Raw genomic sequence first — 13,570 nt, forward strand, 5'->3', positions numbered from 1 at the left:
GAAATTCAGGGCATACAGCCAGAGATATTTCAAGCTGTTATGGCTAATGTGACTGCAAGAACTCGTATTTGGTAACAGGAACATGGCGGTCATCTAAGAGATATTGTTTTTCAAATCTAGGTCAAAAGACTTTCTACAAAATATAGAATATCATATTAAGAAATAAATATATATTAAAAACCAAAAAAGTTATATTCATTTCAAACTGTAAAGTGACTTCTGGTTCAATCTGTATAAGTAGTTCATGAGATATTTTTCAGCTTAAAAATAAACATCGAAACTGTTGCTGTACAATGTCGTCATTAGTAAATATATACTTTAATTAATTAATTAATTAATCAGTAAACTCATTAAACTCGAGGTCCAGTCAACAGTTTGCAAAGAAAGAACTCCATGAAGAAATAGGACTTTTATTTTTCTTCTTTAATTATTTCAAAACGAAATATGAATCTTTTTACATGATATTTTTTCTGTCATACAAATGTGCTGACATCACTGCTGATAAAGATCAGTAATTACTTTCATAATTACTCCTCAGCAGGATTGTTAATATTAAATATACATAATAAATTAATATATTACATAATTATGAACTAATGCATGCTTTAATTATGACCACAGATGCTTACATATTATCTTAAACAACATTTGGAGCTGCTGGTAAATGACTTTTCTCACAATTCGATATATCACTGCAGTCACTGAACTGGAAGCTGTGAAATGAGAACAGCTACCTTACTAAAGCTGATATTTAATTAAAATTATGTAAACAATTGAATTAAGTCTCAATCTTCAATAAATTAATCCACCACCTTCCAATCTATGTAAAGCAGACAGTGGCGCAGACATAGGTGGAGGCTAATGGGACTACAGTGCCCATCCACACAGAAGTGCTTTTTACATTTTCAATGAATGGCTAATATTCACTGTAGTACAACCAGTCATAATGCAAGCAATACAATTTAAATCATCTGACTTAATGTTTTAAAATTATATTACTGAAGAGTTTATTGTTGTTGTATTAATAATTTCTGCTCGTAATGGAAATCCAGTGAATATTTCAAATGCAACAAACTGATCACAATTTCCATGATCTGATTCGTTGGATTTATCCACGGCATAGAAGAATATAGAAGGCCATGATCTAAACAGTGTCATGCTCTCGCAAGTAGTTCATCATATTTTAGTGCCTCTTAGATTAAAATTCCGACTGAGCCACTGGAAACATAATTATATATAAATTAACAATAATTTGTTTCTGAACAACTGAATTATATTAATTGTTGTCTTGTATTAGCCTAGTTTTTATGCCTTCTATTAAAGCAGAGCTTACATGTGCATTAAATACTAGAATGGAAGATGGTAAACATGTGATATAACAGAAACAAGGGCGAGAAATGGTGTAAACTGTGTACCGGTACTTAAGAAAAAATCTCATAGTGCAACACAAGTTTGCTCGCCTATTTATCAATGTTATTCCAATGGTGCTGATGATTTTAGCTTAATACCATTTTCTTCTGGCATCCCAATAGAGAGCAAGTTTATCGTTTTTCATTTGATGTTTTGAGAACTGACAATCTTGCAGGGGCGATTTCTCAGGGCATGCTATGCTTGCTGCGCAAGCCCAATATTTTCGTAGAATGTGTATTTCTCAAAATGGGATTACGTATATTAAAATTTATTTTGATTTTTGGAACATTGTATAGGCATAATACCGTCCGCAGGTTGCACATCGCAAGTATCGCAACACTTGCTCGTTTCTCGGAGCTACAGGAAAGACGTAGAAACAGCGAGAATATGATGTGCGCGCAAGTGCCTTCCTCCTTGGTCCGTCCTAGGCGCACATGCTTCTGTTATGTGTTGTTTGAAGCTCTGGTCCGAGAGCTACACCGACTATTTAACGTTACACAGACCAGTATTGACAGCGGGAATGTGCTGTGATTTGCGAGTGCAATGTAATTGTATGAGCGGAATGCATATGTTAGCTGCTGCATGTATTATTAATTCTTAAACATTCATTTGAAGTATTGCAATGAGTTCGGAATCGTGTGTTATTGAAACCTTATTATTAAATCCATTTTCCCGAAGGACTATTCAAGAGAAGACAGACATTATAGAGAATATGTGCGCTCGTTCAGTGCAGCTCAATACAACAATATGCATTGGTTGGCAGGGTGGAAGAAAACTAAATAAACCATTTTGTTGGCCATGTTTGTTATATCATATCGAACTTCTATATGTGATAAGCGAATATGATCCATGACTCACAATGATTTCATAATTATAAAATAAATTATTTAGGCTATGTGGGTCTGATTATTTTTATTAATTATGAATTATTATATCCTCCCATCTTCCCCTATGAATAAAAGAGCAAGCCTAACTTTTGTGACTAGCATTCGCCCCTGCAATCTTGCATGATGACAAGGCAGTCCTGACTTGTGCATGTAGAATCGTGCTTCGCATGATACAAAATATTGCAAACGAAACTAACTTTTAAGGATATTGTATTTCGTATATATGACACTGTAATCAGAGAAAAGAAGCCACACGCTGACGACTTCGCATAGTTGTGTTCATGGGTAAGTATCAGGGTTATTCACAAGACAGTTGTGAAATGCTAAATGAAGAAAGGTAACATTATTTGGAATAGTTTTCGAAATAATTACAGTTGAAATATTCTAACATACATCAATTATCGTGTGTAGCAGCCTTTCTTTACCTGTCCGAACACAGACTCTAGAGGGAGTTATGTTTCTAAACAAATGCTTCCCTGTGATGGTCGAATCTACAAAAAGACAAGTTAATCCTTTCATTATTAAACTTGCACTCTAGGTAATGAAGAATTTATGCTGCAAAATACCCGAGATGCCACAGAAACATACGAAAAGACGTCAGCCATATAAACAATTTCCATGTTGCTATGGCTGGAGAACACTTTCAACAGATCTTGTAAACAAGTAAGGCTCTAGTGTATGATAAATGTTAAAATAATACTACTAGTATGAACGGATATTTTCTAACAACAAGTATTTAATGATATATTATTAATGTTGTTCTGTTGTTATTACAATCCTTTATTAAGTCATAGCAATCCGATGTAATAGAAATCGCATAATAAATTTTCTGTTCCAAACAGGCATATTTCGCCACCTTGTATTTCACAAAAACCTTCTGAATCACCCTGTAGATTTCAACATTGTTAATATATTGCTCATGCACAAAAATGAGCTTACAAGCAAACATTCTGATGAAGGCAGATAAAGTTAAATTTTTTTCTTCCACCATGTTAATAATGCCAAGAGAAGTGATTATAAGAATTTTGGCCACTCGACCAGAATTACAAGGCCGTCCAGCAAGTGATTTTCCCTGGGGCTGTTTGCAGAAAAAGAGAAAAATTGCATGGAAAGATTTATTGAAACAGATACAGCAATTGTTGCACTATTGTCAACATATCCCCCACTGGAATTGAGACATTTGTCATACCATGGGATCAATTTTTGTATTCTTGTATCATAGAAGTGAGTCGCCTGGGATCGGAACCAGTGTTTGACAGCCGTCTGCACCTCTCTGTCGATCCCATGATATGACAAATGTCTGAATTCTAGTGCAGAATATGTTGAACAATAGCTCAACAATTGCTGTGTCCAATCCAATAATTTTTTCCAAAGAAATTGCGTTTCCTTTCTGTTAATGGTCCTTGGCGAACTTATTTTTTTACGGTCCTCGTAATTGCGGTCGAGTGGCCAAAATTTGTATAAGCACTTCTTTTGACATTATTAACATGGTGAAAGAAAAAAATTTAACTTTTTTATCTGCCCCCATCAGAATGTTTGCTTGTTAGTTTTCCCTCAACAGATGTACAGTCTTAGAAAAAAGTTTTGTTGCACAGATACTTTATAAGTTCCAGAAAGGAAGCAGTGTGCATAATCAGACATACAACGAAACAAAACTAATTTTATTTCCTTAACTAACTTAATTATTCTCTTGTGATCCAGGTCGCATGTCCTCTGATCATGAGCAATGACTCCTTTCTGGGACTTATACAGTATGTGTGCGACAAAAAATATACCTTTGCCTTTAGATCGAACAGGTCAAAAATTAATTGTGAAGCTGTTACAAATCATAAAATGGCCTGACATTTGGATTTAGCGATTTCTAATAGCTTCCACAAGTAGGCTAGTCCTGCTTCCATACCTTTCTCACCTTAAGACGAAGGTAGAATAACTTTGGAAACATTATGATTTCTGTATTTCATTAGCAACAGAGGAAATCAAATGTAGTCTCCTTTTCAGAAAAGTGTCTTCTTCATAGTGTCCAATCTTAATGTAGAAAATGAGAAGTGTAGTAATGACAACAGGACAACCATGTTAGCTATCATTACAGCGAAATTATAAATACAGTAGAACTTGGTTATAACGACATCCAAGGGACCTTAAAAATTATGTTGTTATAAACGAGTGTCGTAGTAACCGAGATTCACATTATCAATCTAGTGAGGTGGAAAATGAAAAATAACAAATTTAATTAGACTTATTTTAGATTTATGTATTCACTTTTAAGCCTACAATGAACATAATAAAATACACGTAGGCCTACAATTATAAATACAGTATTCTGTATTAAACCAGTTTGTTCAGTATTCACCAAACTACTTTACTTAGAAGTTAAGTAATTACTCATTTTACTCTGTTGTCTTCTATTTGCCCAATAAACACTTTCTAGGGCTAAATTACGTTCTATGTTCATAATTTCAGTTGCAATTATTTCACTGCTCCCTTCCCTAGCTTCATAGAACATGTTCATAACTCTAATGACTTCTAAAGCGTCACTCACTTCTTTTAGTGGCCATACTGCGTTAAAATGCGTGCACTTAGTGAAAACTTCCTGTCGAAACTGATCTAATGCCGCATGAATTCGGGCAGGTTACAATGGGGTGGGGAATCCGCCTGCATTCCAGAGGTCTGTGACAGAAGGAGACTGTAAAGAATTTGTCTGGGTCAGATTTCAACAAAATATTTCTTAAGATACTTTGGTTCTTAGGAGTTCTTATTCCAAACTGAGGTTGAAAATGACGTTATATGCGAGGTAGACGCATATACGTTTGTCGTATTAAGCAAGGTAGAAAAGCATATGTCTTATGGGGAATTAGTTGGGACCACGGAATATTTGACGTTATAGGCGAGGTGTCGCACAAAACGAGGTCGCTGTAACCAAGTTCTACTGTACTACGAGAACTGCAAGTAAGTACACTGAGACTTGAATAATTAGCTGTTTACATGTAAACTTATTGTTCACGATGACTAAAACCACAATTTTTTTCTAGCATTTGAAAGGTTGTATTGTTCTTAATGCAAACGAGAAAAAGTATTTCTCTGCTGCCATTTCCAACACTAGGAATCCATTTTGTAAGGACGATTTTCGGTAACTAGAGTAAATCACAATGCTTATTATTTCCATGTATGACTGCAAAAGTAAGCCAAAGCTTCGAAAAACTATGCGTCTTATAATTCGAAAAATACGGTGGCGTATATAGAAGAAAATAGACAAATTTTACAATATCCCAAATATATACAATCATCAAATGCATAATAAGTTGTAAGAGAAATTTTCCAGTCGAAAAGGCTGCCTTCATATAAAAAATTAATGTTCATATGACAAAAGTTAACTTCGACAAAATGGGTTACAAAACAACAAACCATTTCTTATCATTTCATCTGCAATGGTGTTTCTACATGCTTCATTTCATTTTCTTATATGTATGCTTTGGAAATTACTGATATTGTATACATTGCAAGGTATTATCGCCGCGCTCTCATGGCTAACATTCGGCAGGTCTTTGAGCGGCCTCGTGCATAACATTCGGCAGGTCTTTGAAATTTAATTGTATTATTGTTTTCAATTTCTTATGTCGCCGCTCCAATCACTCGCCTCGATTTCAATATTGCAACCAATAAGCTGCTTCCATTATAGAATGACACCTACTTGTCTAATCCACGTGGACTAAAACCAAGGTTGCAATGTCTTGTGCTGAGGACGAACATTAAGGTATGTGATTAGTAGTACATTATGCAACGAGCCTATAATGATAGTAATTAAGAATAGAGTATGGATATTTATGAAACAAGCGCGAGTTTCATAATTTTCATACGAGCTTCTTAATTACCATTATAGGCGAGTTTCATACGACTTTTTATGCTCGACCATATTTCTAACTTGAAATTACCGGTATTCAGATGTATACATTTCATTTGTAACTGACAAGATCGGAAGTGACCTTGTTCTAGGTCGTGAATTGTGAGATGTGCGCAGACGCGAAAGTATTGATTTTTTCCGAGGAACAATAATGTCATTGACCTTGACATAGTCCCGTTAAACTTGATAATATTATAATTTTATAACCTTGATTATTGAATTCGACATTGAAAAACGAGATGACAAATTGAATTTATTTGAATATTATTTACAATTAACGCTAATTATTATAGTAACAGAACATAACCTTCTGCGACAGTTGGATTTCCAGCCTCCGTGACTTTTCGCTAATTCTCTTTCGATTGCATATCCGAGAATAATTGATACTTGCGGTTTTATAACGGTACAAAGCTGACCTGTTATTGGCTGAACAGTTGTAACCTGAGTCGTCATTGGCTGAAAGACCTGACCTTTAATGAGGTCCATTAAAGGTCTGCTACCAGGTGTATAATTACTACATTTCGGCATGGTCGAGCATAAAAATTATTATTAAAGAGTTGTTATTAAGAGTTAAGAATGTCAACGTACTCTTATATGAAATAATAATAATAATAATAATAATAATAATAATAATAATAGCCATTTAACAATATAACAAACTAGTGCTTATTCTTATCGAGGAAGTAGACGTGACTATGTGACGCTTAGAGTGAAACCTACAGAGCAACAATCGATCTTCAAAAATTATGTTTTAAAAGCACACCACACATTATTGTATGATGCCGACATGTTAAGCATGAGGCCAAGGCGATAATACCTATCTATAGATTACTTGCACTGAATTTTTTTTCTCCTGGAAAGGCTACATTAGTGCAAACCTGATTATCGAAACTTGTTCCCTTGTACAATGACCTGAAAATAATACATATCTCATAGAATCTACAAGTCTTAAAAAAACTAATATCTGTCCAAGAAACTTCATACATAGTAATCCTTTAAACGTGGTGTTCAGCTTATGGCAATGCAGCAAAGCACGACTTACTGTGATAACTTACATTAGTATATCTCATTATCGTAGTGTGAAGTGAATTACTTTAAGTGTGATGACTTCACATAGTTTAAAAATTTAGAATATACAGGGTTGGGCACATAAAACCGGCCCCATCTCATGTCATATGATTTGGAAAATAAATTATGTAGGGTATTGATTTCTTTTCTTTCTTTTTTCTTGAAAATGTAATTATGTTGGCTAATTATGTTGGCTATACTGTATCTTCCGCGTGTTTTGTGTCATTGTTGTTACGCCATTGTTGCTTGTAACCTCTTCTGGTTGCTGTTTAAAAGTCAGACGTTCTAAACACATGTAAAGAGTTGTTCTTTAAATAAGCATGACTTATTCAATACCAGAGCGAATATTCATTGTGGAGGTGTACGTACAGACCAGCTCTATTAAGGAAACATAACAATTATTCAGAGACAAATATCCGCTTCGCTCAGTACCAGCGAAAAGCAGCATTCAAGATTCGGTGCGAAAATGGCGTGCAACTGGATCCATCAAAAATGTAACAAGGAACAGAACTCCTTCTGTCTGGACTCCTCAACTTACGGCGCGAATTAATGAATTTATGACTAGGAGTCCTCGAAAGTCTACCACGAGATTGGCTCAACAGGTTCATGTGAGTAGAACTTGCGGACGTGTGTTGAAGTGTTTGAAATTCAAACCGTACCGAGTGACAGCTGTACAACAATTGAAAGAGCCCAATAGAGATAAATGTGTAAATTTCTGCCGCTGGTTGTTGGACATGGTTGCAGTTGCATCCGCAGTATCACCCATGAGGAATTGACACGTGTTTTCATGAACCTGTTAAAACGTGCACTGAAGTGTCTAGATGCAGATGAAGGGCACTTCCAACATTTATTATGAAGGTAAATGCATTTTATTTTCATTCCATTTGAAGTTTGTTTCAAATCATTAGTACCTATCAATGTCATAACACGGGCCGGTTTTATCTGCCCAACCCTGTATATGCAGATCATAAGAGGTCCAACGAAGACTTCTATATTTTTATATTAAGCAGATTTCCCAGTTTCACGATGTTTTCATACTAGTAACCGAGGAACAAAATATCCGTCTTAATAGCATTATAAATAGTGTGAAGCTTTCCTCAATCTGAAGCATATAGAAGCATTAACTGAAATTAAAATCAACTGGTTGTAAATGACTGTGTAATTAATTTAAATCATGAGTTTCTTCTGCAACAGTCTCAAAGACTCAATGTTTAGGGAGAGAGGAATGACAGCTGCGTCTGGTGCTTCTTTGCCGATTACTGGAAGTTTGATATGTCCAATAACTTCAGGCTTCGTTTCATTAAGTGCCTAAAATCACAACAACAAACAAAACATGTCATTCATTACAGATTAATTCAATACATGGAATTTAGTAAGAAAATTTTAATTTTAAAATAAGAAATTACTGTACAGTACCTTAGTCATCTCTCTAGATGGGAACAGAGCAAAATCGGCTTTCACTCTGCCTCCTGCTTTCCTCCTGACCACTTCGCGTACGACTTCAGCCTACGTCCAAGAGAAATAGAAATTATGTTACATAACATTATTTACACATTTCCTATACCGAGTTCGCCTACCTCCTGGCTTAGTTGTCTCATGAGTAATGCCTTATTAGTGTAATTTATGAGGTTTCAATCTGTCTTCGGACAGTTGAATAAATAAAAAAAGATATGGAATTAGAAAATATGGCATGACAATTTTACGACGACAATATTTGAGGAGTCCACTGCAAGAATGATGGATGTTACTTTCTTGTCGAAAATGAACCGAGACTGTCAATGCATAGCTTAAGACATATAGAATGTACATAGAGAGTTATAGGGCATTAACACAGATAGTCATTGTCCAGTAATGATCGGAAAATCACAGTTAAGCTTTGAGCGCTAAGCATTTCAAACTTTCAATTGCTTCTCCTGCAAAATGTATTCCAAATGACATCCATCATTCTTGCAGTGGACTCTTCAATTGATAGAATACAAGACTCCACTCCATTACAGTAAAGCTTAATTTTCAAAAGTCAAAAATAAACATTTTATTTTGCACAACATTTTCAGATTAACAATTACAAATTTTAGAAAAGCCTTATACTAAATCCAGAGATTAGAAGTGGGGTGTGTGAGTGTTTTGCCGTCACAATTCCAAATATTGACAGCTCTTGAAACATCACTGTGACAGATAATGATTTTATCACGATGTGATTTCTGTGTTCAGATGATTATAGGCAATTGCAAATGTTTCCGACCTCGAGGCGACATATACTTAATTATGTTTATTGCTCTTCTGGGAAATGACGTACTGGTGCCATAACTTTATATCAACAATGCTGATTAGCGAGGTGAGTAACAAATGCATGGGTAGCAGTGTTATCGCTATATGTGTGGGAGCATAATGTATTCACCCAAGAATATTTATGAATGATTAATTGAATCATTTGTGGACCAACATAGCGAATGCATTCGGCAATGTGTGGAAGTAGCTTGAATATCAAAGAGTTGCTGATTTTTTTAAAGATGTTTATTTAACGACGCTGTATCAACTACGAGGTTATTTAGCGTCAATGAGATTGGTGATAGTGAGATGGTATCTGGCGAGATGAGGCCGAGGATTCGCCATAGATTACCTGGCATTCACCTTACGGTTGGGGAAAACCTCGGTAAAAACCCAACCAGGTAATCAGCCCAAGCGGGGATCGAACCCGCGCCCGAGCGCAACTTCAGACTGGCAGGCAAGCGCCTTAACCGACTGAGCCACGCCAGTGGCTTGCCGATGTTAACTTTTTGAGAGGGATGATAATAATAGCTCCTATTTACCCTGTTCTTCGAGTTAGTATGAATCTTTTGACCTGCAATTTGTCTGGAGCTCTCATATAATATGGTCACATATACGCACATCAGTTGTCATTGCTATGAGTCACGTATTGGGCAGAGATGGTAATTTATTGGAGCTGTGATTTTCGAACTGTAGTCACAGTCAGAACCAGCGACAAAATTACGGTCTTCAAACACACCCCACCACTAGCCAAATCCCGGACAAATCAGCACTTCAACCCTTTCCTTTTAATATTTTGTCATGTGCATGAGGTGGGAGAAGTTCCTATCAATTAAAGAGAATGGCTGTTGAAAGGATAAATAGTATGGATTACGGTGGCTTCGTCATTTTGCTCTACGGTAATGAGTTCCCTCCTACCTGCATATTTGAGATATTTTCAGGTTATTTGTAATATCAAACATTTAGTGCCCTTCTTTTCTGCTTATTTTAGTTAAGTGTGCATAGGTCTCTCTCCACTTCTTCAGCAATAAAATTATATAAAATGGGAGTCTTATATTCAGTGGCGTAGCGTCAATGTAAGCTAAAAAGCTTAGCTTCCCCAGTTAATAATAATTTCATAATAAACCTGCAGTTTATGAAGAAAATTATTTATTAATTTTAATAGAATTTATATTTATGCGTTAAATATTGTGATGCAGCAGCTCAGGATGATTTGTGATGCAGCAGTAAACAAGAAGCCTGCACACACCAGCTTCCAAGCAGACCGGTTTCTTCTGTGTAATCCACCCCGCAGATTTTCCATCCCTTCCTAAGCTACCCTAGTCGCAAGGCTTGCAGAGAAGCTAGCTTTAACATTTAAAATAAGTAGTTTCCGAGTTATCCCTTTTCGTCAGTTGTGTTCAGTTGAAGTGTTAGTGTGCATTGTGGCTAATATAATAAATAATGAGTGAAATAACAGTTCCTGACACTAATTTACTTGAATTTTTTTAGGACAATTGTATTATCAAAACTGACTTACGAACAAAAGTGTGATTTAAAAAACAAATGACCGACTCCCTTGCTGTCAATGAAGGACACAACCAAAAGACAGACGCATATTTACGTAATGATACTAATATTGTGATTTCTCTAAGTATGACAGGGAGTGAGCTAATGTTATATGTATACGTGTCTATTTGTTAAGAGATATGTGTAAACCGTGAAATCATATTTTATTACGTATCATTTGAGGTCATGCCTTATTGGTGTTACTTACGATGTTCCAACCAATCTTCGACTGCTGACTTGTAATTGACTAATATTTATTTTAAGACTGTATTTTTGTAATACGTTTTCTCATATTGCATGAAAGACAACTTGAGTTAGCTTCCCCTACTCAAAATTTCATGCTACGCCACTGCTTATATTCCACTTATACATACTAAGTTTAAGTGAAATTGTTTAGAACTTCTAAGAGTATTAACAACAGATGAATACAAATACATACAGACTACTTATTGTGTTATAACTTTCATAACACGAGGAGCTTTTACCCAGTTTTCTGCAACTACTAGACTCCATTAGTTACATCACAGTTTTCTGCAACTACTAGACTCCATTAGTTGCATCATAGTTGAGCATAAGGTTGAATGAACTCCATTACATTTAGTTGATCCTTCAGTTCAAGTTCAAATTCTGTAACTGTAAGGCCTCATTTCACAATGTAAACAGAAACATTTGAGCCTTCAGAATAAGAAATACTATACATACAATATATGTAATTTTATCAGTTTCCAAATGGTAAAGTCGACTGATGGAACTGATCCCGGAGAAGAGTTGATTTTGTGTTATTGTTGAGGCATTTAGTTTCGTTTATATTCTGTAGCATGGAGTTTGGATGCTAATTCTGAAGGTAGGATTTGCAGTATTGATCAGTTCCTTGTACCTCTAAGGATGGATAACATGTGGGAAAATACGATCATACGTTATCTTCAGCCTTTTATTCGATTCTCTATCTTCCATTACCACATCAGCCCTATCTTGTGATTGAGTGAGTTAAACAATTGTATACAAACGTATAATGAATAGTCGAATTTAATGCAATGATTCCAGCTTACATACTAACATTATGTTTACGTTTAAGACATTACTCAGAATCTAAACTTAAAACGTAAATATAACGTTCTGAAGGACCAACTACACAATGTATTGTATTTCGGAAAGGAGCAATACTAATCCAGTACTGCGAACTAGGTCTATTAACCTTATCCTAAAGGTAGGTGTATTCCCAATCCACACTGGCTAACTACTCTAAGGTTTGCTGCATATCTAGGTTTCTAGCAGAGAACCCATTCAACCCTGGATGAGCCCCTTTCGTGTATTGCCAGCTAGTGTTTGGGTAATATTATGGACCATATGCGGAGACTAAGAGGGAAGAAAACAAAAAGAGAAGATTGGAAAATGCCGAGTTTGCAGTGGAATACCTGCCCTCGGACAGAAACCTATTATTTCCTTCATTAGGACAAAGGATACAACCAGCAGGATTATCTACTCTGTTGGACCCATTACTCCAAACAACTGGGCCAATTTGCTCTGATGATGAAACCTGCATGTAGTTCCAAAATGCTGGAGATGTTAAGTTCCGGAATACAGTGGAATATCAAGTAGTCTATTTCTGAAGTACCGGTAATATCTCTTTCTATCAGTGGCGTAGCGTTAATGTAAGCTAAAAAGCTCAGCTTCCCCAGTTAATAATAATTTCATAATAAACCTGCAGTCTATGGACTAAATTATTTATTAATTTTAATAGAATTTATAATTATGCGTTAAATATTGTGATGCAGCAGCTCAGGATGATTTGTGATGCAGCAGTAAACAAGAAGCCTGCACACACCAGCTTCCAAGCAGACTAGTTTCTCACACCCATTCTTCTGTGTAACCCACCCCGCAGATTTTCCATCCCTTTCTAACTAAACTATCCTGATCGCAAGGTTCGCAAGAAGCTAGCTTTTACATTGAAAACAATTTATTTTCCGAGTTATCCCTTTCATCAGTTGTGTTCAGTTGAAGTGTTAGTGTACACTATGGGTGATATAATAAATAATGAGTGAAATAACAGTTCCTGACACCAATTTACTTGAATTTTTTAGGACAGTTCTATTATCAAGACTGACTTACGAAAAAAAAAGTGTGATTTAGAAAACAAATGACCGACTCCCTTACTGTCACTGAAGGACACAACCAAAACACAGATGCACACTTACGTAATGATACTAATATTGTGATTTCTCTAAGTATGACAGGGAGTGAGCTAATGTTATACGTATACATGTCTATTTGTTAGAGATATGTGTAAACCATGAAATCATATTTTACCACTTGAGGTCATGCCTTATTGGTGTTACTTACGAGGTTCCAACCAATCTTCGACTGCTAACTTGACAATGACTACTATTTATTTTAAGACTATATTTTTGTAATTCTTTTCTCATATTGCATGAAAGACAACTTGAATTAGCTTCCCCTGCTCAAAATTTCATGCTACGCCACTGCTTTCTAT

At 35.6% G+C, this 13,570-nt stretch overlaps 1 protein-coding gene across 18 annotated transcripts in view; it reads right to left on the reverse strand.

The window, feature by feature from the left end:
- Nucleotides 1-394: 394 nt before the first annotated feature.
- DCTN1-p150 (dynactin subunit 1) overlaps nucleotides 395-13,570 on the reverse strand; it is a 100,231-nt gene continuing 87,055 nt past the window's right edge. For all 18 annotated transcript variants that reach the window (XM_069822937.1, XM_069822931.1, XM_069822936.1 and 15 more), the window contains 2 exons: nucleotides 8,680-8,769; nucleotides 395-8,571 (listed from right to left, as the gene is read on the reverse strand). In XM_069822937.1, the coding sequence (XP_069679038.1) occupies nucleotides 8,431-8,571; nucleotides 8,680-8,769 (231 nt within the window). In that variant the 3' untranslated portion in view covers nucleotides 395-8,430. The remainder of the gene's footprint in view (nucleotides 8,572-8,679; nucleotides 8,770-13,570) is intronic.

This window comes from Periplaneta americana, chromosome 4, assembly GCF_040183065.1.
Source record: "Periplaneta americana isolate PAMFEO1 chromosome 4, P.americana_PAMFEO1_priV1, whole genome shotgun sequence".
In the NCBI taxonomy this organism is placed as follows: domain Eukaryota; kingdom Metazoa; phylum Arthropoda; class Insecta; order Blattodea; family Blattidae; genus Periplaneta; species Periplaneta americana.